Consider the following 27,689-nt stretch of genomic DNA (forward strand, 5'->3'; position numbering starts at 1 on the left):
AAAAATAAACTGAAGTCCAATCAATTCCATTTTCAAAATATAAATTTCCAAATAATTCCAGAAGTGTAGAATCCTTTCAATACTGTATCTTTCACTCCATAATTATTATTAATTATTTTAAATAAATATACAAAACTGAACACAATAATAGCTTTTTCCAGCTCTCCAACTGTAAATATTGTGACAAGACGCTGGCAAGTTGGAGTTGGGACCAAAAAAAAGAAAAAAAAAAGAGCCATGTTTCTTTTTAACTTGCATTACAAATACTTAGTTTACAATTCATGATGAACATGTACAGCCTGTGGGTCCAGTGTTAATGAAGACAGGCTGCTAGAGGAAGACATTATGTGACGGAGCAGGAGAGACCTGCAAACAGGAAACTTCTTTAGGAAAAAGAAAAATCCTGGCTTGATTTTATGGCAACCCAGTGTGTCCAATATTAAATAAATTAATACAAGATTGTGACATTCATATGAAAGGACAGACAGAATACATATCCATGACCTGACTGACTCACCTTTTAAATGGTTAAAAGTTTTTTTTTAATGTCCTTTTTCCAGAGTCTGTAATCCAGTTTGCCATTGTCTGACTGAATGAGCAGAAAGCCAACTACACTGTTGTGAGTTAACAAGACAAGAGCCTACAGCCATGCAAGCGACTTGCTAAGGCTGTACTCAGGCACAGCATTTCTAAAAGTCAGCATGACTCCAATGACAATGCTAAGATGCGGATGTACTGTATAGCAGGTAGGCTATAATGTGTATTGTGGCCCTTAATCATGGGACACCATGATGCCATGTTAGCATGCTAACATTTCAAAACTATGCACTAAACACCAAGAATAGCGGAGACTGGTTGGAATGTTCAGTATTGAATTAAGTCAAAAACCACATCAAAATAAATAAATAAATCCAATAACTCTCGACTTAAAAAAATAAAGAATCACTAAACTGATGACAATTTATTCTTATAGACATATAACATTTCAAGTCCATTCAATATTTCAGTCTAGATTTATCAACCACTGACATACAGGCACTGCCATCCCTAGAACCATGAAGCTAGCGTAGCCCAAAGTTTATAGAATTATTTCAGTTTTATAGTTCTATTGTCATATTTTCTGCCTACATTCGTATCCACTATGTGTTATTCATTTATGTAATAATGAACACTTGGTAAAATACATTCTTTATTCTCCAGAACCAGACCATGACAGACAGGCAACATGTGGAAGCATTGAAGCAAATATACACACATGTTAACTTATTCAGCCATGTTATTTACATCTATTGGTGTGGCAATATTTGCCCATCTCCATCACCTCTGATTGTACATACATGTCACATACATATATACACATACAGACTGGAGGATATGATTAAAGGCTATAGCTCTTCTTTTTTTTACTAAAAATTAAAATGTCATATTTTGTTAACTTAAATTCACTTGAATGTTTGCACTGTCTCTTCTGCCTTTGCCTGTACTTTAGTGATGTAAGACTCAAGAGTGCTTTTCTTTTCTGATTTGTACTGTATTAATACAAGATATTGGGACATGGGTCAGGGAGGTGGGTAAATGTACCTGCACCTAGGAGCTATTTACTCTTTAAGAAAAATAAAATATCAAAAAGCAGAAAGAATTTTGGCATCAAATTAATCTCATAGACTTTCTCTGATCCATGTAAGTGCTGAATTAGTATTTGGTGGATCACACCCCAGCAATACAATCAAGCACTTCAAAAGTATCTAGCATTTTCATTATTTGTGAAAAATACCACAAACCAAGCTTTCATGTGTAAAAATATGTTTGGTTAAATAACCCAAAATACTCTTTTTTTTACAGGAATATAATTAGTTTAGTCAGTGCACCACAGTCTACTTTGAACTTATATGGATGTATGTGTTTATGTAAAAACACATGGTAATACTTGAATTACTATACAGGGGCTTTTTGATGAAGGATGAAAGATAACGTCTTGATTCACCAAAATTAGGAAAATACAGCGTATCACTCTTTTCAAATCATATCACTGTGCGATTGGTCCTTCTAAACAGTATGAAGAAAAGAACGTTAAAGCTTTGGCAGTAAAACTGAATGAAAGACCCTCTTGCTAAGACATATCAAAGAAATGAAAAAAAACCTGATAAACGTCACCATATTTTCAGACAGAGAGGATCGCCCGGAGAGACAATTTGACATTAGTGAAGACATTATCTTCAGTGAGCGATGCAACATTGTATTCAGTGTATTTTCAATATGATATAGTCCCACCCTTACACACGTAAACACATCTTTAAAGGGATAGTTCAATATTTTGTGTATAAGGTACTTATATATAGTTAGTTTGTAACCTTATGGAGATGGTGGTCAATGCAGTCATCATCTTAATGGCCAGCGGAAAAAACTTTTTTTTTTTTGCCACGTATATCAGCAGTGAAAAAATCCTAAATTGAGAAGACGATTGAAAGGACTTTTAGGTAAGCTTTTATATACATGGTGAAAACGTTTTTTTCGGCTGGCTCTGTCTGCAACAGTACAAGGCTGCCTTCTTCTCCTTTAAATGACTGTGTTGATCAGCCATCTCCATAAGGTAGCAGCCCTTAATATGCATAAGTACCTCATACAACGACACTTCAAAACTACAGACCAATCCCTTTAAAGCTAACTTGATAACCTGATGGCCAGAAGATCAGCTTCACAGTTCAACCTTAATGGAAAAAGAATCAGGACTTCTATCAAGTGATCCTTCATCAGTTCTCTAATTAAAATGTCAGCCTGCGATAGCCTGAACATCCTTGCCAAACTCTGAAGAACCAATTAAAAGCTGATGAACTAAATTATACCCAAAGACTTTTATCTCACAGTGTCCCTTTACTGTAATTGTGCCAGCGTGTGCACACAAAATGAAACAGTTACCAGTCAATCCATAATTTATCTGACCCTGACCACTCATGATAAGAGTCAGTGTTAAAAAAAAAAGAATCAATGGTTCTCTTCCCCCTCTTCCTAGTGCTATCTTAGGTAAAACATAGTCAAGTCATTGTTCCACCCTTATTTTAACTATAAGAAGAGACTAAATGGGAGCTGTAAATTAAAGCTTTGGAAAATAAAAGGTGACCGTCGGAGACAAAATATAAAACTGAAGTTATTTGATTTAACTTCACCAAAGTATAAGCACATAAGTCCATGTTGATCAGGTGAATGGTTGAAGGGGGATCTAACCTGTACATAGCTCTATGACCAACACCTGTATTATGTTAATCAAACCACCTCAAAAAAAAAAAAAGCCTGATACTCGCAAAAGAAAAAAAAACACTTTAGCTCTGTTCCTCAACCCCCCTTACTGTATAGTTTTAAAACATGTGAATCCCTCAAAAGGCTGCTTGAAGACTTGCACCTTTATCTTCGATGTCCCTTCTGCTTCTTGTTCCGAGCGGGCGTCCTGATTGGCTGACTGGCCCCTCCGTTTTCCATTGGAGTCGGAGCTGCGGGCGGAGAGGTGGGAGGGTAAAAGTCTGGCTCTCTGTCCATGCTGGTCTTAAAGGGGCCGCCGGAGGAGAATTTCATGGGACTGAAAGAAATAGACAAAGTCAAAAGTTAAAGTCAAAATGATTTCTATAGCACATTTAAAAACAACATCAGTTGACCAACAAGATACAATACAAAATAACATATAAGATACATGAAAAAAAAAAGTTAGGAGTGTCAAAGTCTCAACTTGTGTTAAAGGCCAATGCAACAAAAGTGAGTCTTCAGCAACAAATTAAACTGTTCAACTTTACAGGGATCCAGACAAGGAAAGCAGTTGTGAGAAATACAAGATAGTTGAAAATGAGGCAGATAAATAATGATTTTTTCTAATCTTTAAGAGACACCAATTATAAGAAATAAGAGCACATTTGATTGAGCTATAATAAACAAGGAAACAACAGTGTGTACAACATTTATGCTTTCTTCCAATACAAATAATTTACAATTGTTGGTTTGACGAGGTTGTGGTGAACCTTTAGGGGAGCTTTAATATGTATGTTTTTTTTAAAAAGAAGAAAGCTCTTCTCCTTGTTGTACTGGATGATGTAACAGAAACAGTTTAATCATCAACCTTTTTATTGTTGGGAAATATTGATATTTTTTTAAAGGTAATTTGTAAAACTATATGTCAAACAATAATGATAATTGTGTGTGTGTGTGTTTCCGTGTGTGTTTCCGTGTGTGTTTCCGTGTGTGTGTGTTTCCGTGTGTGCGTTACCTGATGGGTGTGCGAGGGCTCTGTCGGCGTACATTTCGTGTTCGAGGTGCGAATGAGAAGCCTTCCTTTAGACTCTCCAGGACCGATGGAGCCACGTAGGTGAAGCCCTGTTAGGAAATCAGCATTCCTTTTCACAGTCATATCATAGGTTGCTAATGCTACTATGCTACTAGCTTACTAGCATTAAAACAAGTTGTTAGAATTGTATTTTATTACAATGGAAGAAGAAAAAAAAAAGAGAGGACAGCAGTGCACTTAAGTAGGTAGCAGAAAGTTAGCTTTCTTTTTCAGTTGACAAATACAAAAAAAACTAGAACTGCAAGCAGTTTTTACCGGGGGCCAAGCCTCCGACGCAACTCGTCGTCAACCGCCGCGCCGGCCGCTCACTCCGCAGAATCTGCGGATGTAAAGTTTTTGACCGTGGGATGTTCGGTGCGGGAGTTGTATAGGTATCGCTGTTTACGGATGAATTTCGCGAAAGTGCCACGGTGGAACGATGCAGCTCAATTCACAGAACAAGTGGATGTCAAGTTTTTTAATGTGCGATGTGTGGTTGGTGAGTTATGAGTAAAAGCAGATTGTCAGCCTTGACAAAATGGCCGCCGGAGCTAATTGCACAATGTAATGTCAATGGACATGCTAACATTCCCGCCTTTTTTCTTTGACGGAAAAAAAAAAATCTAATTTTATTAAAAAGTCCCTTACACATTAATATTTCTTGGCCATATTTTTTATATAGACTCGTGTATGCCCCTTGATGGTTTACCGTGAGTTTTAAGAAAATTCCTCTGGCCAATTAGGAGATATAAAATTTCCTAATTTATGGCGCCCCCTTGTGGCGAAATTCTCCAAATATTTTATTGAACGCAATTAAGGGTAGCCCCAACATATGTCTAAAGTTTGGACTTGATCCGACTTATGATTTTGGATTTATGAATATTAACGTAAAACGTAGCTAATCAACAAATATTCAAAGCGCTACCGTTTCGTTATCGATGGTCGTATCCAAATTCTTTCGAAAAATTTGTTTCCGTATGGGTCGGTAGATGTTCTGTGCAAACTTTGGTGTCAATTGTCCAAAAATTGTGGGAGGAGTAGCGAAAAATATGTTTTTCAGTTTTCGCGATTTTGCGAAAAATCTATAATATCGCAAATGGGCGTGGCCTATGCCAAATGATGCAACTGACTCCAGTGCATCTGTGGGTATAAAGTTTTTGACTGTGGGACGTTCGGTTTGGGAGTTATGACCCCAAACGCGTTTTCCTTCGTTGTAGCGCCACCTAGTGGCCGGCATGTCTGAATTTTTTTGTAGGCCGAGAGGCCGGGGGTCTGAACTAGTCATACAAGTGGCATGTCCCAACCCTTTACGGTTTGGGCTGCAGCACCACTTTTACTCGGAGAAAAATAAAAATAACTAGAACTGCAAGCAGTTTTGACCGGGGGCCAAGCCTCCAACGCAACTCGTCGTCAACCGCCGCGCCGGCCGCTCACTCCACGGAATCCGTGGATGTAAAGTTTTTGACCGTGGGATGTTCGGTGCGGGAGTTGTATAGGTATCGCTGTTTACGGATGAATTTCGCGAAAGTGCCACGGTAGAACAATGCAGCTCAATTCACAGAACAAGTGGATGTCAAGTTTTTTAAAGTGCGATGTTTGGTTGGCGAGTTATGAGCAAAAGCAGATTGTCAGCCTTGACAAAATGGCCGCCGGAGCTAATTGCACAATGTAATGTCAATGGACATGCTAACATTCCCGCCTTTTTTCTTTGACGGAAAAGAAAAAATCTAATTTTATTAAAAAGTCCCGTAAACATTACTATTTCTTGGCCATATTTTTCATATAGACTCGGGTACGCCCGTTGATGGTTTCCCGTGAGTTTTAAGAAAATTCCTTTGGCCAATTAGGAGATATAAAATTCCCTAGTTTATGGCGCCCCCTTATGGCGAAAATTTCCAATTTTTTTTTTGAACGTAATTAAGGGTAGCCCCAACATATGTCTAAAATTTGAACTTGATCCGACTTATGATTTTGGATTTATGAATTTCTACGTAAAACGTAGCTAATCAACAAATATTTAAAACGCTACCGTTTCTCTATCCATGGTCGGATCAAAATGCATTAGCATGATTTCTTTCCGTGTGGGTCGGTAGATGTGCTGTGCAAACTTTGGTGTCAATTGTCCAAAAATTGTGGGAGGAGTAGCGAAAAATATGTTTTTCAGTTTTCGCGATTTTGCGAAAAATCTATAATATCGCAAATGGGCGTGGCCTATGCCAAAAGATGCAGCTGACTCCAGTGAATATGTGGATATAAAGTTTTTGACTGTGGGAGTTTCGGTGTGGGAGTTATGGCCCCAAACGCGTTTTCTTTGGTGTAGCGCCACCTAGTGGCCGGCATGTCTGAATAGTTTTGTATGCGTACACGGCCCGGACCTGGATCTAGTCATGCAATTGGCATGTCTGCACCCTTTACGGTTTGGCCTGTGGACACAGTTTTAGGTGACTACAAATAATAATCCTTACTAAAACAATAGGGTTCCCTGCCCCGCAGGGCTTGGGAACCGCGTTGCTGTGCAAAACGCGGTCCCAGCTCCTGCTCGGGCTTGGCCCCCTAATAATAATAATAATAACTAGAACTGCAAGCAGTTTTTACCGGGGGCCAAGCCTCCGACGCAACTCGTCGTCAAGCGCCGTGCCTGCCGCTCACTCCACAGAACCTGTGGATGTAAAGTTTTTGACCGTGGGATGTTCGGTGCGGGAGTTGTATAGGTATCGCTGTTTATGGATGAATTTTGCGAAACTGCCACGGTGGAACGATGCAGCTCAATTCACAGAACAAGTGCATGTCAAGTTTTTTAATGTGCGATGTGTGGTTGGCGAGTTATGAGCAAAAGTAGATTGTCAGCCTTGACAAAATGGCCGCCGGAGCTAATTGCACAATGTAATGTCAATGGACATGCTAACATTCCCGCCTTTTTTCTTTGACGGAAAAAAAAAATAACTAATTTTATTAAAAAGTCCCTTACACATTAATATTTCTTGGCCATATTTTTTATATAAGGTCGTGTATGCCCCTTGATGCTTTCCCGTGAGTTTTAAGAAATTTCCTCTGGCCAATTAGGAGATATGAAATTTCCTAATTTATGGCGCCCCCTTATGGCGAAAATGTCCAATTTTTTTATTGAACGCAATTAAGGGTAGCCCCAATATATGTCTAAAATTTGGACTTGATCCGACTTATGATTTTGGATTTATGAATTTTTACGTAAAACGTAGCTAATCAACAAATATTTAAAACGCTACCGTTTTGTTATCGATGGTCGGATCAAAATTCTTTTGAATGATTCTTTTCCGTGTGGGTCGGTAGATGTTCTGTGCAAACTTTGGTGTCAATTGTCCAAAAATTGTGGGAGGAATAGAGAAAAATATGTTTTGCAGTTTTTGCGATTTTGCGAAAAATCTATAATATCGCAAATGGGCGTGGCCTATGCCAAATGATGCAGCTGACTCCAGTGAATATGTGGATATAAAGTTTTTGACTGTGGGACGTTCGGTGTGGGAGTTATGACCCCAAACGCGTTTTCCTTCGTTGTAGCGCCAACTAGTGGCCGGCGTGTCTGATTTTTTTGGTCAGCTGAGAGGCCAGGGGTCTGAACTAATGATGCTAGTGGCATGTCCCAACCCGTTACGGTTTGGGCTGCAGCACCAATATTACACCGTTTTTCCGAGAAAAATAAAAAGAATAATAATAATAATAATCCTTACAAAAACAATAGGGTTCCCTGCCCCGCAGGGCTTGGGAACCGCGTTGCTGTGCAAAACGCGGTCCCAGCTCCTGCTCGGGCTTGGCCCCCTAACTAGAACTGCAAGCAGTTTTTACCGGGGGCCAAGCCTCCGACGCAACTCGTCGTCAACCGCCGCGCCGGCCGCTCACTCCGCAGAATCTGCGGATGTAAAGTTTTTGACCGTGGGATGTTCGGTGTGGGAGTTGTATAGGTATCGCTGTTTACGGATGAATTTCGCGAAAGTGCCACGGTGGAACGATGCAGCTCAATTCACAGAACAAGTGGATGTCAAGTTTTTTAATGTGCGATGTGTGGTTGGCGAGTTATGAGCAAAAGCAGATTGTCAGCCTTGACAAAATGGCCGCCGGAGCTAATTGCACAATGTAATGTCAATGGACATGCTAACATTCCCGCCTTTTTTCTTTGACGGAAAAAAAAAAATCTAATTTTATTAAAAAGTCCCTTAAACATTACTATTTCTTGGCCATATTTTTCATATAGACTCGTGTATGCCCCTTGATGGTTTCCCGTGAGTTGTAAGAAAATTCCTCTGGCCAATTAGGAGATATGAAATTTCCTAATTTATGGCGCCCCCTTATGGCGAAAATTTCCGAATTTTTTATTGAACGCAATTAAGGGTAGCCCCAACATATGTCTAAAATTTGGACTTGATCCGACTTATGATTTTGGATTTATTAATTTTTTCGTAAAACGTAGCTAATCAACAAATATTTAAAACGCTACCGTTTCGTTATCGATGGTCGGATCACAATTCTTTCGAATGATTTTTTTCCGTGTGGTTTGGTAGATGTTCTGTGCAAACTTTGGTGTCAATTGTCCAAAAATTGTGGGAGGAATAGAGAAAAATATGTTTTGCAGTTTTTGCGATTTTGCGAAAAATCTATAATATCGCAAATGGGCGTGGCCTATGCCAAATGATGCAGCTGACTCCAGTGAATATGTGGATATAAAGTTTTTGACTGTGGGACGTTCGGTGTGGGAGTTATGACCCCAAACGCGTTTTCCTTCGTTGTAGCGCCAACTAGTGGCCGGCGTGTCTGATTTTTTTGGTCAGCTGAGAGGCCGGGGGTCTGAACTAATGATGCTAGTGGCATGTCCCAACCCGTTACGGTTTGGGCTGCAGCACCAATATTACACCGTTTTTCCGAGAAAAATAAAAAGAATAATAATAATAATAATCCTTACAAAAACAATAGGGTTCCCTGCCCCGCAGGGCTTGGGAACCGCGTTGCTGTGCAAAACGCGGTCCCAGCTCCTGCTCGGGCTTGGCCCCCTAATAATAATAACTAGAACTGCAAGCAGTTTTTACCGGGGGCCAAGCCTCCGACGCAACTTGTCGTCAACCGCTGCGCCGGCCGCTCACTTCACAGAATCTGCCGATGTAAAGTTTTTGACCGTGGGATGTTCGGTGTGGGAGTTGTATAGGTATCGCTGTTTACGGATGAATTTCGCAAAAGTGCCACGGTGGAACGATGCAGCTCAATTCACAGAACAAGTGGATGTCAAGTTTTTTAATGTGCGATGTTTGGTTGGCGAGTTATGAGCAAAAGCAGATTAAAATGGCTGCCGGAGCTAATTGCACAATGTAATGTCAATGGACATGCTAACATTCCCGCCTTTTTTCTTTGACGGAATTTTTTTTTAAACATTTTATTAAAAAGTCCCTTACACATTAATATTTCTTGGCCATATTTTTTATATAGACTCGTGTATGCCCCATGATGATTTCCCGTGAGTTTTAAGAAAATTCCTCTGGCCAATTAGGAGATATAAAATTTCCTAATTAATGGCGCCCCCTTATGGCGAAAATGTCCAATTTTTTTATTGAACGCAATTAAGGGTAGCCCCAACATATGTCTAAAATTTGGACTTGATCCGACTTATGATTTCGGATTTATGAATTTCTACGTAAAACGTAGCTAAACAACAAATATTTAAAACGCTACCGTTTCGTTATCCATGGTCGGATCACAATTCTTTCGAATGATTTATTTCCGTGTGGGTCGGTAGATGTTCTGTGCAAAGTCTGGTGTCAATTGTCCAAAAATTGTGGGAGGTGTAGCGAAAAATATGTTTTGCAGTTTTCGCGATTTTGCGAAAAATCTATAATATCGCAAATGGGCGTGGCCTATGCCAAATGATGCAGCTGACTCCAGTGCATATGTGGATATAAAGTTTTTGACTGTGGGACGTTCGGTGTGGGAGTTATGACCCCAAACGCGTTTTCCTTCGTTGTAGCGCCACCTAGTGGCCGGCATGTCTGAATTTTTTTGTAGGCCGAGAGGCCGGGGGTCTGAACTAGTCATACAAGTGGCATGTCCCAACCCTTTACGGTTTGGGCTGCAGCACCACTTTTACTCGGAGAAAAATAAAAATAATAATAACTAGAACTGCAAGCAGTTTTTACCGGGGGCCAAGCCTCCGACGCAACTCGTCGTCAAGCGCCGCGCCTGCCGCTCACTTCGCGGAATCCGTGGATGTAAAGTTTTTGACCGTGGGATGTTCGGTGCGGGAGTTGTATAGGTATCGCTGTTTACGGATGAATTTGGCGAAACTGCCACGGTGGAACGATGCAGCTCAATTCACAGAACAAGTGCATGTCAAGTTTTTTAATGTGCGATGTGTGGTTGGCGAGTTATGAGCAAAAGTAGATTGTCAGCCTTGACAAAATGGCCGCCGGAGCTAATTGCACAATGTAATGTCAATGGACATGCTAACATTCCCGCCTTTTTTCTTTGACGGAAAAAAAAAATATCTAATTTTATTAAAAAGTCCCTTACACATTAATATTTGTTGGCCATATTTTTTATATAGAGTCGTGTATGCCCCTTGATGGTTTCCCATGAGTTTTAAGAAATTTCCTCTGGCCAATTAGGAGATATGAAATTTCCTAATTTATGGCGCCCCCTTCTGGCGAAAATGTCCAATTTTTTTATTGAACGCAATTAAGGGTAGCCCCAACATATGTCTAAAATTTGGACTTGATCCGACTTATGATTTTGGATTTATTAATTTTTTCGTAAAACGTAGCTAATCAACAAATATTTAAAACGCTACCGTTTCGTTATCCATGGTCGGATCACAATTCTTTCGAATGATTTCTTTCCGTGTGGGTCGGTAGATGTTCTGTGCAAAGTCTGGTGTCAATTGTCCAAAAATTGTGGGAGGTGTAGCGAAAAATAAGTTTTTCAGTTTTCGCGATTCTGCGAAAAATCTATAATATCGCAAATGGGCGTGGCCTATGCCAAATGATGCAGCTGACTCCAGTGCATCTGTGGATATAAAGTTTTTGACTGTGGGACGTTCGGTGTGGGAGTTATGACCCCAAACGCGTTTTCCTTCGTTGTAGCGCCACCTAGTGGCCGGCATGTCTGAATTTTTTTGTAGGCCGGGAGGCCGGGGGTCTGAACTAGTCACGCAAGTGGCATGTCCCAACCCTTTACGGTTTGGGCTGCAGCACCACTTTTACTCGGAGAAAAATTAAAATAATAATAATAACTAGAACTGCAAGCAGTTTTGACCGGGGGCCAAGCCTCCGACGCAACTCGTCGTCAACCGCTGCGCCGGCCGCTCACTCCACGGAACCTGTGGATGTAAAGTTTTTGACCGTGGGATGTTCGGTGTGGGAGTTGTATAGGCATCGCTGTTTATGGATGAATTTCGCGAAACTGCCACGGTGGAACGATGCAGCTCAATTCACAGAACAAGCGGATGTCAAGTTTTTTAATGTGCGATGTTTGGTTGGCGAGTTATGAGCAAAAGCAGATTGTCAGCCTTGACAAAATGGCCGCCGGAGCTAATTGCACAATGTAATGTCAATGGACATGCTAACATTCCCGCCTTTTTTCTTTGACGGAAAAAAAAAAATCTAATTTTATTAAAAAGTCCCTTAAACATTAATATTTCTTGGCCATATTTATTCTATAGACTCGTGTATGCCCCTTGATGGTTTCCCGTGAGTTTTAAGAAAATTCCTCTGGCCAATTAGGAGATATAAAATTTCCTAATTTATGGCGCCCCCTTGTGGCGAAATTCTCCAAATTTTTTATTGAACGCAATTAAGAGTAGCCCCAACATATGTTTAAAATTTGGACTTGATCCGACTTATGATTTTGGATTTATTAATTTTTTCGTAAAACGTAGCTAATCAACAAATATTCAAAGCGCTACCGTTTCGTTATCGATGGTCGGATCAAAATTCTGTGTGATAATTTCTTTCCGTGTGGGTCGGTAGATGTTCTGTGCAAAGTCTGGTGTCAATTGTCCAAAAATTGTGGGAGGAGTAGCGAAAAATATGTTTTTCAGTTTTCGCGATTTTGCGAAAAATCTATAATATCGCAAATGGGCGTGGCCTATGCCAAATGATGCAACTGACTCCAGTGAATATGTGGATATAAAGTTTTTGACTGTGGGACGTTCGGTTTGGGAGTTATGACCCCAAACGCGTTTTCCTTCGTTGTAGCGCCACCTAGTGGCTGGCATGTCTGAATTTTGTTGTATGCGTAGTCCGGACGGACCTGGATCTAGTCATGCAATTGGCATGTCTGCACCCTTTACGGTTTGGGCTGTGCACGCAGTTTTAGGGAGGTACAAATAATAATAATAAAAAAAATCCTTACAAAAACAATAGGGTTCCCTGCCCCGCAGGGCTTGGGAACCGCGTTGCTGTGCAAAACGCGGTCCCAGCTCCTGCTCGGGCTTGGCCCCCTAACTAGAACTGCAAGCAGTTTTTACCGGGGGCCAAGCCTCCGACGCAACTCGTCGTCAACCGCCGCGCCGGCCGCTCACTTTGCGGAATCCGTGGATGTAAAGTTTTTGACCGTGGGATGTTCGGTGTGGGAGTTGTATAGGTATCGCTGTTTACGGATGAATTTGGCAAAACGGTGGAACGATGCAGCTCAATTCACAGAACAAGTGGATGTCAAGTTTTTTAATGTGCGATGTGTGGTTGGCGAGTTATGAGCAAAAGCAGATTGTCAGCCTTGACAAAATGGCCGCCGGAGCTAATTGCACAATGTAATGTCAATGGACATGCTAACATTCCCGCCTTTTTTCTTTGATGGAAAAAAAAATATCTAATTTTATTAAAAAGTCCCTTACACATTAATATTTCTTGGCCATATTTTTTATATAGACTCGTGTATGCCCCTTGATGGTTTCCCGTGAGTTTTAAGAAATTTCCTCTGGCCAATTAGGAGATATGAAATTTCCTAATTTATGGCGCCCCCTTATGGCGAAAATTTCCAAATTTTTTATTGAACGCAATTAAGGGTAGTCCCAACATATGTCTAAAATTTTGACTTGATCCGACTTATACTTTTGGATTTATGAATATTTACGTACAAGGAAGTAACTGTGAGCTAATTTTCAAATATTCAAAGCGCTACCGTTTCGTCATCGAAGGTCGTATCAAAATTCTTTCGAATAACTTTTTTCCGTGTGGGTCGGTAGATGTTCTGTGCAAAGTCTGGTGTCAATTGTCCAGAAATTGTGGGAGGAGTAGCGAAAAATAACTTTTTCAGTTTTCGCGATTTTGCGAAAAATCTATATATACGGAAATGGGCGTGGCCTATGCCAAAAGATGCAGCTGACTCCAGTGAATCTGTGCATATAAAGTTTTTGACTGTGGGAGTTTCGGTGTGGGAGTTATGGCCCCAAACGCGTTTTCTTTGGTGTAGCGCCACCTAGTGGCCGGCATGTCTGAATTTTTTTGTATGCTGAATGACCACGGACCTGGATCTAGTCATGCAATTGGCATGTCTGCACCCTTTACGGTTTGGGCTGTGCACACAGTTTTGCGCGCGACAAATAATAATAATAATCCTTACAAAAACAATAGGGTTCCCTGCCCCGCAGGGCTTGGGAACCGCGTTGCTTTGCATACAGCGGTCCCAGCCTGCTCGGGCTTGGCCCCCTAATAATAATAATCGCCACAAAAACAATAGGGTTCCCTGCCCCGCAGGGCTTGGGAACCGCGTTGCTGTGCAAAACGCGGTCCCAGCTCCTGCTCGGGCTTGGCCCCCTAACTAGAACTGCAAGCAGTTTTTACCGGGGGCCAAGCCTCCGACGCAACTCGTCGTCAACCGCCGCGCCGGCCGCTCACTCCGCAGAATCTGCGGATGTAAAGTTTTTGACCGTGGGATGTTCGGTGCGGGAGTTGTATAGGTATCGCTGTTTACGGATGAATTTCGCGAAAGTGCCACGGTGGAACGATGCAGCTCAATTCACAGAACAAGTGGATGTCAAGTTTTTTAATGTGCGATGTTTGGTTGGAGAGTTATGAGCAAAAGCAGATTAAAATGGCTGCCGGAGCTAATTGCACAATGTAATGTCAATGGACATGCTAACATTCCCGCCTTTTTTCTTTGACGGAATTTTTTTTTTTAAATTTTATTAAAAAGTCCCTTAAACATTACTATTTCTTGGCCATATTTTTTATATAGACTCGGGTATGCCCCTTGATGGTTTCCCGTGAGTTTTAAGAAAATTCCTTTGGCCAATTAGGAGATATAAAATTTCCTAATTTATGGCGCCCCCTTATGGCGAAATTCTCCAAATTTTTTATTGAACGCAATTAAGGGTAGCCCCAACATATGTCTAAAATTTGGACTTGATCCGACTTATGATTTTGGATTTATGAATTTTTTCGTAAAACGTAGCTAATCAACAAATATTTAAAATGCTACCGTTACGTTATCGATGGTCGGATCAAAATTATTTTAAGTGATTTTTTTCCGTGTGGGTCGGTAGATGTTCTGTGCAAAGTTTGGTGTCAATTGTCCAAAAAATATGGGAGGAGTAGCGAAAAATATGTTTTGCAGTTTTCGCGATTTTGCGAAAAATCTATAATATCGCAAATGGGCGTGGCCTATGCCAAATGATGCAGCTGACTCCAGTGCATCTGTGGATATAAAGTTTTTGACTGTGGGACGTTCGGTGTGGGAGTTATGACCCCAAACGCGTTTTCCTTCGTTGTAGCGCCACCTAGTGGCCGGCATGTCTGAATTTTTGTCGTATGCGTAGTCCGGACGGACCTGGATCTAGTCATGCAATTGGCATGTCTGCACCCTTTACGGTTTGGGCTGTGCACGCAGTTTTAGGGAGGTACAAATAATAATAATAATAATAACTAGAACTGCAAGCAGTTTTTACCGGGGGCCAAGCCTCCGACGCAACTCGCCGTCAACCGCCGCGCCGGCCGCTCACTCCGCAGAATCTGCGGATGTAAAGTTTTTGACCGTGGGATGTTCGGTGCGGGAGTTGTATAGGTATCGCTGTTTACGGATGAATTTCGCGAAAGTGCCACGGTGGAACGATGCAGCTCAATTCACAGAACAAGTTGATGTCAAGTTTTTTAATGTGCGATGTGTGGTTGGCGAGTTATGAGCAAAAGTAGATTGTCAGCCTTGACAAAATGGCCGCCGGAGCTAATTGCACAATGTAATGTCAATGGACATGCTAACATTCCCGCCTTTTTTCTTTGACGGATTTTTTCTTTTTTTAAATTTATTAAAAAGTCCCTTAAACATTAATATTTCTTGGCCATATTTTTTATATAGACTCGTGTATGCCCCTTGATGCTTTCCCGTGAGTTTTAAGAAATTTCCTCTGGCCAATTAGGAGATATGAAATTTCCTAATTTATGGCGCCCCCTTATGGCGAAAATATCCAATTTTTTTATTGAACGCAATTAAGGGTAGGCCCAACATATGTCTAAAATTTGGACTTGATCCGACTTGTGATTTTGGATTTATGAATTTTTTCGTAAAACGTAGCTAATCAACAAATATTTAAAACGCTACCGTTTCGTTATCGATGGTCGGATCAAAATTCTTTCGAATGATTTTTTTCCGTGTGGGTCGGTAGATGTTCTGTGCAAACTTTGGTGTCAATTGTCCAAAAATTGTGGGAGGAGTAGCGAAAAATATGTTTTTCAGTTTTCGCGATTTTGCGAAAAATCTATAATATCGCAAATGGGCGTGGCCTATGCCAAATGATGCATCTGACTCCAGTGCATATGTGGATATAAAGTTTTTGACTGTGGGACGTTCGGTGTGGGAGTTATGACCCCAAACGCTTTTTCCTTCGTTGTAGCGCCACCTAGTGGCCGGCATGTCTGAATTTTTTTGTATGCGTAGTCCGGACGGACCTGGATCTAGTCATGCAATTGGCATGTCTGCACCCTTTACGGTTTGGGCTGTGCACGCAGTTTTAGGGAGGTACAAATAATAACTAGAACTGCAAGCAGTTTTTACCGGGGGCCAAGCCTCCGACGCAACTCGTCGTCAAGCGCCGCGCCTGCCGCTCACTTCGCGGAATCCGTGGATGTAAAGTTTTTGACCGTGGGATGTTCGGTGCGGGAGTTGTATAGGTATCGCTGTTTACGGATGAATTTGGCGAAACTGCCACGGTGGAACGATGCAGCTCAATTCACAGAACAAGTGCATGTCAAGTTTTTTAATGTGCGATGTGTGGTTGGCGAGTTATGAGCAAAAGTAGATTGTCAGCCTTGACAAAATGGCCGCCGGAGCTAATTGCACAATGTAATGTCAATGGACATGCTAACATTCCCGCCTTTTTTCTTTGACGGAAAAAAAAAAATCTAATTATATTAAAAAGTCCCTTACACATCAATATTTGTTGGCCATATTTTTTATATAGACTCGTGTATGCCCCTTGATGGTTTGCCGTGAGTTGTAAGAAAATTCCTTTGGCCAATTAGGAGATATAAAATTTCCTAATTTATGGCGCCCCCTTATGGCGAGATTCTCCAAATTTTTTATTGAAGGCAATTAAGGGTAGCCCCAACATATGTCTAAAATTTGGACTTGATCCGACTTATGATTTTGGATTTATGAATTTCTACGTAAAACGTAGCTAATCAACAAATATTCAAAGCGCTACCGTTTCGTTATCGATGGTCGGATCAAAATTCTTTCAAAAAAATCTTTTCCGTGTGGGTCGGTAGATGTTCTGTGCAAAGTTTGGTGTCAATTGTCCAAAAAATATGGGAGGAGTAGCGAAAAGTCAGTTTTGCAGTTTTCGCGATTTTGCGAAAAATCTATAATATCGCAAATGGGCGTGGCCTATGCCAAATGATGCAGCTGACTCCAGTGCATCTGTGGATATAAAGTTTTTGACTGTGGGACGTTCGGTGTGGGAGTTATGACCCCAAACGCGTTTTCCTTCGTTGTAGCGCCACCTAGTGGCCGGCATGTCTGAATTTTGTTGTAGGCCGGGAGGCCGGGGGTCTGAACTAGTCATGCAAGTGGCATGTCCCAACTCTTTACGGTTTGGGCTGCAGCACCACTTTTACTCGGAGAAAAATAAAAATAATAATAATAATAACTAGAACTGCAAGCAGTTTTTACCGGGGGCCAAGCCTCCGACGCAACTCGTCGTCAACCGCCGCGCCGGCCGCTCACTTCACAGAATCTGTGGATGTAAAATTTTTGACTGTGGGATGTTCGGTTGGCGAGTTATGAGCAAAAGCAGATTAAAATGGCGACCCGAGCTAATTGCACAATGTAATGTCAATGGACATGCTATCTGAGATTAGCAATTGCGCCAAATCTCTTTGACGGAAAAAAAAAATCTAATTTTATTAAAAAGTCCCTTGAACATTACTATTTCTTGGCCATATTTTTTATATCGACTCGGGTATGCCCCTTGATGGTTTCCCTGGAGTTTTAAAAAAATTCCTTGGGCCAATTAGGAGATATCAAATTTCCTCGTTTTATGGCGCCCCCTTATGGCGAAATTCTCCAATTTTTTATTGAACGCAATTAAGGGTAGCACCAACATATGTCTAAAATTTTGACTTGATCCGACTTATACTTTTGGATTTATGAATATTTACGTACAAGGAAGTAACTGTGAGCTAATTTTCAAATATTCAAAGCGCTACCGTTTCGTCATCGAAGGTCGTATCAAAATTCTTTCAAATAACTTTTTTCCGTGTGGGTCGGTAGATGTTCTGTGCAAAGTCTGGTGTCAATTGTCCAGAAATTGTGGGAGGAGTAGCGAAAAATAACTTTTTCAGTTTTCGCGATTTTGCGAAAAATCTATATATACGGAAATGGGCGTGGCCTATGCCAAAAGATGCAGCTGACTCCAGTGAATCTGTGCATATAAAGTTTTTGACTGTGGGAGTTTCGGTGTGGGAGTTATGGCCCCAAACGCGTTTTCTTTGGTGTAGCGCCACCTAGTGGCCGGCATGTCTGAATTTTTTTGTATGCTGAGAATTCACGGACCTGGATCTAGTCATGCAATTGGCATGTCTGCACCCTTTACGGTTTGGGCTGTGCACGCAGTTCTAGCGGCGACAAATAATAATAATCCTTACAAAAACAATAGGGTTCCCTGCCCCGCAGGGCTTGGGAACCGCGTTGCTGTGCAAAACGCGGTCCCAGCTCCTGCTCGGGCTTGGCCCCCTAATAATCCTTACAAAAACAATAGGGTTCCCTGCCCCGCAGGGCTTGGGAACCGCGTTGCTGTGCAAAACGCGGTCCCAGCTCCTGCTCGGGCTTGGCCCCCTAATAATAAAAAAAATCCTTACAAAAACAATAGGGTTCCCTGCCCAGCAGGGCTTGGGAACCGCGTTGCTGTGCAAAACGCGGTCCCAGCTCCTGCTCGGGCTTGGCCCCCTAATAATCGCCACTAAAACAATAGGGTTCCCTGCCCCGCAGGGCTTGGGAACCGCGTTGCTGTGCAAAACGCGGTCCCAGCTCCTGCTCGGGCTTGGCCCCCTAATAATAATCGCCACAAAAACAATAGGGTTCCCTGCCCCGCAGGGCTTGGGAACCGCGTTGCTGTGCAAAACGCGGTCCCAGCTCCTGCTCGGGCTTGGCCCCCTAAAAATAGTGATTTTGAAAAGTAACTCACAGCAAAGGCGAGCTCTGCACTGTGGCTGAGTGTGGTATCGTCCGGACTGTCCACTGGTGTCTGTCTGGTAAACCTGGTGTCAAACTGACTCACGTCCTCGTCAGAATGCTACAGAAAATGTATCAAACATTTATTTTGAAAGCGTACAGTGTGTAAATACTACATGAGGATGTGTGACATTGTAACACAAAGACAGCAATAGGTTTGCAAACATGAAAGACATGGCAAATAGGGGGCAGTTGAGGAGGAAAAAATAAGTAATAGAATTTAACTCTACTAGCTAGGAAGCTACTCAATAACATGACTTACCAGCTGGGGCCTGTATGGCGGCTCCACTCTCTTCTCCAGCAGGTCTTCCCAGTTGATGTGCCTGAAGAACGGGTGTTTCTGCCATTGCAACAAAAAAGTGCTCAATTTAGAGATTTATTTCAGATTCACCCAGACCTCTGCACCAATCTAAGCCTCACCTAGTGCCATACACTTATTGTCCCCTCAGTACTGTACATGGCACATTCTTTCATTTGCAGTAGAAACATGGGCTGTGCTAAAAAAAAATGTATACACCAATATATTGTGATATGTACTGTTGTGATACCTGTATCGTATCGTCAGCTCCAAAAAATTCGATATTTTACAAGAAAGAAAAAAACATGTCGCAGTACGGCTAGTCAAACTGCTGGGTTTTGAATTTGAAATAAATAGTTTTGACTTTCATTTGTCCACTGAATTATCAATATAATGTGATGTGATTCATTCACTATAGTACTGCGAAGTACTATAGTGAATCCTTTGCCAATATCCCTAGTTGAATTGATTTGTTAGTACATTTGTCTCGTCTTTCTCTTCATACATTATTTTCAGGTTAGCGCATCTTACTGGCCTTTTTGCTTTGATTATACAGTAAATGTGTTATATTGCTTTTATTCTTGATGATACATATATATATACCCCCATAATATATATACACACACACCACACCACCATACCTATAATTTCCCCCCAAAACTTTTTAACGAAACCTAGTCTATGCCCCTGTATGTACGCAGGTTATATACCTAGATATCTTGTCTTATTTTTAGATTAAAAATAAGGCATGTCAGTAAACGACATGTCTGGCCCTTAGTGTGATTATCATGTCGTAGAGTGGCCCTTGTGTGAAAATGAGTTGGACACCCCTGAGTTAGAGGGAAACCAAGGTAACAGCAGGTTGAAAGCTGATATGGTGAATAGTGGTTACTACTAGGGATGGGGAATGAGTGAAAGGCTTGCCACAGTTACCTGGATGTCAGCACAGTCTGATTTACTGGAGCCAAGTCTTTGGGATGGATTCTTCTTTAACAGCTGAAACGACACAGAGTGGCACATGTCAAGGTGAAGATTGGTGACTGTCTGCTCTCGTACCCAAGTATAAGCATGCTGTATGTAGTGTGTGTGTGTGTGTGTGTGTGTGTGTGTGTGTGTGTGTGTGTGTGTGTGTGTGTGTGTGTGTGTGTGTGTGTGTGTGTGTGTGTGTGTGTGTGTGTGTGTGTGTGTGTGTGTGTGTGTGTGTGTGTGTGTGTGTGTGTGTGTGTGTGTGTGTGTGTGTGTGTGTGTGTGTGTGTGTGTGTGTGCGACAGACCTTCTTGATGAGGTCCCTGGCATCGATGGTCAGATATGGCGGCAGATTGATTTTACACTTTAAGATCTTATCGATGGTCTTCTTCCTGTTTTCAGCAGTGAACGGAGGCTGGTGGAGAATCACAGGAGGGAGTCAGTACACAAGACTAAAGCTATTGGTTTTCTCATCTGTAAATAGGAGAACAAATGATCCCACTGACAGTATAACACGTGCAAGTTTTGTTATCAGTTAAATTGTCCACACATTGTTTTACACGACACATCCAGTTTCTGTTTGTAATATTGTCACAAACATTAGGTTTATACCAAAAGAATAAGATAACTGATCCAGGCTGCTTGGATTATCCCAAGGTTGATTGTTCTCACTCAGCCCCAAAGTCCTTTACATTTCTTAGCACATTCACTCATTCATACACACACTCATACACCGATGGCAGTAGCTGCCATGCAAGGCGCTCTCTGAACCATCGGGAGCAATGTGGGGTACAGTGTCTTGCCTAGGAACACTTCGACATGTGGCGGGGTGATGGGGTATCGAACCTCCGACCCTGCACTCCAGAGGACGACCTCCCTACACACTTCGTCACTGCCGCCCATAAGATGAAAGCACAGTTGTAACTTACTGATCCCGTCATCATATCGTACATGAGGGCCCCCAGGCTCCACCAGTCCACTGATCTGTTGTGACCCGTCCTGTTTAAGATCTCTGGAGCCCTGGCACACAACAAGACATATACGAGAACGTTTGAAAAGTTCATATTTTTAATGATTAGAAGAAAATTCATTAATAAAACTCTAAATTAAATTAATTTGTTTTCTGAAAGACTGAAATAAGCAAAAGTTAGCTCATTTGATTACACAATTCAGCATTTATGTTCACAACTTTATAATAACACATTCTTCCAGTTTTACATGTAGGGAGTGTGTGTGTGTGTGTGTGTGTGTGTGTGTGTGTGTGTGTGTGTGTGTGTGTGTGTGTGTTCGTGCGTGCGTGTACTGTAAATATGCAGTTACCCACATGTACTCTATGGTGCCACAGAATGTGTGTGTGACGCTTCCATCATGAATTGATTCCTTGCAGAGACCAAAGTCAGTTAGCTTGATGTGTCCTAAAAAAAATATATATTTATATATATAAAAAGTAACACAATAAAAGGTTAACATATAAGGCTACATTCAAGTAGAAAATGACTAATAAAATGTATCTCAACCTCAATTCAAACTGGTAACAGGGAATAACACAAACAAACAAGGATGCTCTAAATTCAGCTTCAAGGTCACACATTATTCAATGCAAATTTCACATGATTCAGTCGATCAGTTTGTTCCCGATTACATTTACCCACTGCGCATGTACTGTATTTTGGAAGAAAAAACATTCAGCACCCACCACAGACCACATGAATATATGATCATTCTGCGTTTTACAACAGTAAATGTTACTTTTTGACAACTACCTTTCTATTTCCATATTTGGTGATACATCCCCACATTGATCCTATTCATTTGTATGAGGTGTGTTACCTTGGTGATTAAGCATGATGTTCTCAGGTTTGAGGTCTCTGTAAATAATCCCGTTGGAGTGGAGGTGACCCAGGGCCATTGTGATCTCGCCTAAATAGAAACTACAGGACAGAAAATGATTTGAGTCCAATATACAAAATAAAAGAAAGAGGCAGACTCCTCTGACATAACTGGGAAGGAAGTGATAAAACGAGTACATCAGCAAATTTAAAAAAAAGGTGTAGCAATAAAGCCAACACACAATAAACAAAAGCTAAACAACAAGTATATTTAAAGTGAAACATTCAAATCAGCAAATAAAATCAGGCATTATGTAAATATGTAATGTAAATTATGTAAAAAATAAAAAATTATCATTGGCTGAAGGCAATTCTGAAGAGGCGTGTTTTAATTAGTGATTTGAATGTGTCCAAGACGGTACAATCTCAAATGTGTATGGGTAGGGAGGGGGGCTGCTATGGTGAATGCTCTAAAATAACCCCTGCGTTCCAATCCCCATACATCCCTACTATTTAGTATGCCAGAAAAAGACTTAGGATGTCCCAATAAGTGCATGTCAATTGTAGTATGCTGAAAATACATAAATGCCCCACTGACTCCAATAGCATTTTGGAGTATTCGTCTATATACTTGACATTTCTCGACAAAATGAAAATAAAATCTTCCTTATCTGATTTTATTCCTCTCCCGTCGCCCTAAAACTCTTACTGTACTTTAGTGTGTAGTGTAGTAAAAAGAAAAAGTATGTGTTTGGAACGCAGGGAATGTATCATGAAGTGGCTTAAGATAAAAGAAGCTGCATTTTTTCCCCAGGCAATGTGTGAGTGTCTGCCCCTGAGTCTTACCAAGCTGTGTCCTCCATAAAGATGCCTTCTTTCTCTAGCTGCATGAACAGTTCCCCCCCTGGTGAGAAACAACAGTAGACAGGTTCATGGGATTAGACAGATCTTTCTCAAATGCATTCCTTCATTTTCTCCCGTCATCTCTATCTGTCCCTCTTTCCCTCCAACAACCTTAAGGGCCATTACTGCTCTAAACGGAGGGATCTGAAAAGGGGTGTGTGTATATATTAGGGCGCAACTCTCAAACTATATTGATAGTTGATTGATCTACTGATTACTTAAATGATTAGTCAATTAATTGGATTATGAATCGCAAAATTACTTAATAAGCTATTAGCCTTAACATTTAATATGAAGCTTGTATTAATTTAAGAATATGTATTCAAATAAACTTTGCTGCTGATTAGGCTTCTACTGATACAAAATACATTTTTAGACTTGTATTTGAAATATTTTATACGGCGGAGTTTGAGATTAGAGCATATGAGCAATGCACGAGCATTTGAAGAGGTTCTTCTGTTCAGGGCTTATATACAGTCTATGGTTGAAAGTGAAATGCTCCCAGACTCAATTCTCCGGCTGCCATTTTGCTGCTTTCTTTATACCTGTTGCGTTATTATTACTTATTACATGGCACTTTGAGAATCCTATGTAAATCACGGCATTCTACAGGTCTGTTATTTCCAGCAAGACAGACCGCTGTCAAGGGCCGTTGCACAACTCTCAGAGATAGAAGGGAAGTGAGATGGCTCACTCCATGGCTATTTCCATCATCACCTATAGAGAAACGATGCGTAGTTCAAAAAGCAGGCGCGATCACGTAAACGACTAATTAATGATCTAAATTTGTCTGCAACTAATATAGTAGTGAATTCATAGTCGATGAGTGGTATATACAGTATGCATTAAAGCTGGCCCATGTCTTCCTCCACAGCCCTGTGTCTTACCACTCAGACACTCCAGGATGAGGTAGAGCTTCCCCCCGGTCTGGAAGGCGTAAAGCAGGTCCACCAGGAACGGGTGTCTCACCGTCTCCAGGATCTCCCGCTCTGCTCGTGTGTGGGCCGTGTCTTTAGCATTACACACTATCTTTGCCTGGAGACAAATGAAAAGTGAGTGGCATTAAGGCTGTTACATACTCCGCGAGAAAAAAAAATAACAAACTTCTCTGTGACAGAGCTGCGAGAACAAGAACTAAGTTATTTCTGGTCTGGACATTTCATACTTCACGATGGATGGATTTTACTCATTGACTTCAGACTGACCAATCACACAATAGTTCTCGGACGAGCTGCGAGAGGAAATGACGTCATTTTCTTCTTGCAGCTCTGTCACCGAGAACTTTGTTCTTTCTTCTCGCGGAGTATGTAACAGCCTTTAGACTGTCCAAGGTGGGAAAGCAAGGGGGGGGGGGGGGGGAATAAAGAGGTAGACCAGGAAATAAAGGAGGACAAATACAGTGAAGGGAAGGAATAAGATGAAGAGTGGGGTGGAGAGAAAAAGGCATGTAGAATAAATGGAACAGCTTCCCTAGATGTTGTCTGTCTTAGGAAGAAGATGTGGGCTATGACAACGTACCTTTCTCAGGACTTTCATGGCGAATATTTTCCCTATCTGAGTGCCTTGGACCTTCCTCACCTGGAACACCTGAAATAAAACAATACTTTGAGTTCATGTCAGACATGATCTGATAAACTCTTATCATAGTGGCATAATGTTAACCTGATTATTAGAAGTAGTATAAGATGATCAGGTGCATTCTCCAAGGAAACTAACCAAAGAAAGTATTACGGCCTCTGCACACATCCTGCGTCTACCTCTGGAGCGCGTCGCCTTACCTTACTGCTGCCTCTCTCAGACTTTTCTCGGACACACATGGAACGTCTCAACTGCTGCTGCTGCAGCGCTGCTTCTAAAAGCCCTATCTTTCTACATGGAGTTTTCATAGATAATTCCCATTAAAAATGAAGTTCTTTCGTGTTATTTATGATGCATATGATTTATATTGAGTCTAATATTGAGTCTGGACAGTAATCCATGCGCCCCATTGACTTTTTTTTTTGCCACATTTTCGCTTGTTGGAAGTTTTATTTTGAAAGGGACACACCAGGAAATGGTGAAACTACAGCGAAAGCTGCCGGTGTGAAGTCAATATGACTCTCAGCAGAGTATTTCTCTATCAGTTAAAGCAGAGAGACCCGAGAGAGACGCGCGGCTCTCAGAAAAATATAGGCGAGCCTCCTGAGGTAAAGGGGAGCGTCGCTGCAGACGTGCCTCCGACGCGCATCAGCAGTGCGTCTGAGGTTGGATGTGTGCCCGCTCTAGATTGATTACACGGTCAGTGACTAAAAGTCAGACCCAGACGTGAGGTAGACGCGCAGTAGAGGTAGGATGTGTGTGTAGGCCGTTAATGTTGGCTGCTTTAAAAGTTTGAAATGACACACCTGGCTGATGAATTACTTTAATTCTGTTCAATTGACATTAAACATTAAGACATCTTAAAGCACATTCACAATGAAAATATTATTTTAACACTGTGTGTGTTCTAGGACGACTTAATTGACTGGCTATGAATAAAAAAACAAAGTATGTAAAAATATCAAGAGAAAATAACACACACACACCTTGCCATAGGCTCCTTTCCCCAACACAGTAAGAAGCTCAAAGCAGTCTGGTCCGACTCTCTCACTGTCTCTGTTGACACTTTCACTGGTCAGCTCCACTTCCTCCGTCTGAACACTGGGAGGAGCATCACATACAAAAAGCAAATGCATGTGTAACTTCATCTTTGTACTTTACCAGCTTCTACTTTGCTTGAGATGTAACGCTCAATTCAACATACTTCTCTGGTTCTGTCACGGCGAAGTCACAGACGTCATCCTAAAGAAATGAAAATAAAGTTAGAATAGTTCAAATGTGTAAATTGATGTACACTTTAGCCATTATGTTTCTTTTTAATTAAACTTATCATGGCAATGTATTCTAGCATGACTTTTGAGAGCATGTGTAAGTTTACCATAGGTAGGTAAAGCACAAACAAACAAACCTCTGCATCACTGATGTCCTCAGTCTCCAGGTCTATGTCGAATACTCCTGCCATCCTGAAACACACACATTCAGTCTTTTATTATTATTTTAAATGCATTCATTAACACCTCAATGAGGAATGTAGCGTTGCTGTAGTGTGTTGTAGCAACTTTGAAACATACAAGTCTCCTGAGCAATACGCAACAAATAGACCTGTGACATGTTCTACACACTGACAGTTGCAACAAAGCATGGTATTACGGCAACAATACAATAAGTCATTCATATGTCCAATCGTCAGAAATACAATATATACAGTATACATCATAATGTGTTATATTATCCACAAACACTTTATCAATTAACTGTCCAAAAAAGGTACCATATCACAACATATAATGATATTGCTGTGTACATTTATATTTCATTTGATGGAGGATTTTTATCCATATACATTTGCGTGTATAACCTGAACAATAAGTGGCACGTAGTGTCCTAGAAATACACAATTTATTTCATAAAGTAAGATCTAAATGTTATTTCGTTTTTGTAAATGTGCTGAATGTTCATACAGAAATGATGTTTTTTTTTTAATAGTATTGTTCCATCATTATAAAGTCCTGTACAGATATTTCCATTTACCGACTTATCAAGCCTACTGAACAGCTGAAGCAGCTGGCAAAAAAAATCAAGCGATAACAGCACAACACATCAAATCAACGTGTTGCAGCCATAGATAGTGGCAGCTGGCAGAGTGCTCTAAACATGGTGACCGTGTGGGCCACTATGCTCTAAAATAAACCGGTCCATACAAAACCCCAACGTTAGCCTAGCGCATAGCCTCCACCAAGCAGTAGCCAAACACGACACAGCTACACCTTTGAGTGAGCCTGGAACAGAATCCCAAGAGCCGTCAACTCGTCCCAAATAGTTTGGCTTCAGTATATGGAATGTTATTTATCATGTGACTCAAGTTACAGACGTGTCAGTATGAACACGCTCTGAGAGCTAGCTTCACTTTTTCCAGTCAACGTACTAGTTTGTTATGTGGCAACCAATAACATAAAGGTGAATAAATATAGTGGTTTCACTGAACGGATTTAACGTGGACTGTACGCTTGTTAAGGCGCTTTTCCCCCTGCTAAACCCCCCTACTGGTTTAAACTGTCTGCCAATGGCAAATGTAAGCTAAAGTCGCGTTGACAGATTGACTGACGGGTGGCGAACCAACGACAATGCTAATGTTCGCTAGCTTTCACCTGTCAACGCTCATTCATCCGGCAGCTCCTTCTTTCAGTCCGCAGTCCGATAGATTGAAGACCACGTTATACACAAACGGCTGTGGCCATCATCGCTCTTGTTACGCTACGGTCAGCTAACCAGCTACACATGCACAGCGGTTTAGGGCTACGTTGAGCTCCTGTGCGCAGCATGAACGCTCCGTGCTGTTGTTGTGGTTGGGACCATTGGGACGACCTTTAACCTCTGACGTCATGGTGTTGGTGAAAAGAAATAGAGAGAGGAACGATGTTTTTTTGTTTTATTTTCTCTATATGTTTATACTTTATATCAGGGGCGGCGGTAGCCAGGGGCCAGGGTGGGCAGTGCCCACCCAAATGTGGGCTGTGCCAACCCAATCAAAAAAAAAAAAAAAATGTTTTTTTTTTTTAGGTGGAAGTCCAGACCCACTATTGGACGGACCTGTTCATTCGCTGTCCAAGAAAATGTCAAATTAAATTCA

At 41.3% G+C, this 27,689-nt stretch overlaps 1 protein-coding gene across 1 annotated transcript; it reads right to left on the reverse strand.

Annotated features, from left to right (window-relative positions):
• On the reverse strand, nt 1-27,397 carry LOC307251883 (ribosomal protein S6 kinase beta-2-like). Its single transcript, XM_080029326.1, has 16 exons — nt 27,208-27,397; nt 25,968-26,022; nt 25,764-25,801; nt 25,546-25,660; nt 24,500-24,568; nt 23,869-24,016; nt 22,925-22,982; nt 22,080-22,180; nt 21,574-21,664; nt 21,179-21,269; nt 20,557-20,664; nt 20,217-20,279; nt 19,248-19,325; nt 18,939-19,046; nt 4,250-4,356; nt 1-3,571 (listed from the first exon to the last, which is right to left on the reverse strand). The coding sequence occupies exons 1-16, from the start codon at nt 27,219-27,221 to the stop codon at nt 3,400-3,402; spliced, it is 1,416 nt and encodes a 471-aa protein (XP_079885452.1). The 5' UTR covers nt 27,222-27,397; the 3' UTR covers nt 1-3,399.
• Nucleotides 27,398-27,689: the final 292 nt, after the last annotated feature.

Source organism: Ammodytes marinus, assembly GCF_949987685.1.
Source record: "Ammodytes marinus genome assembly, chromosome: 6".
Classification (NCBI taxonomy): domain Eukaryota; kingdom Metazoa; phylum Chordata; class Actinopteri; order Uranoscopiformes; family Ammodytidae; genus Ammodytes; species Ammodytes marinus.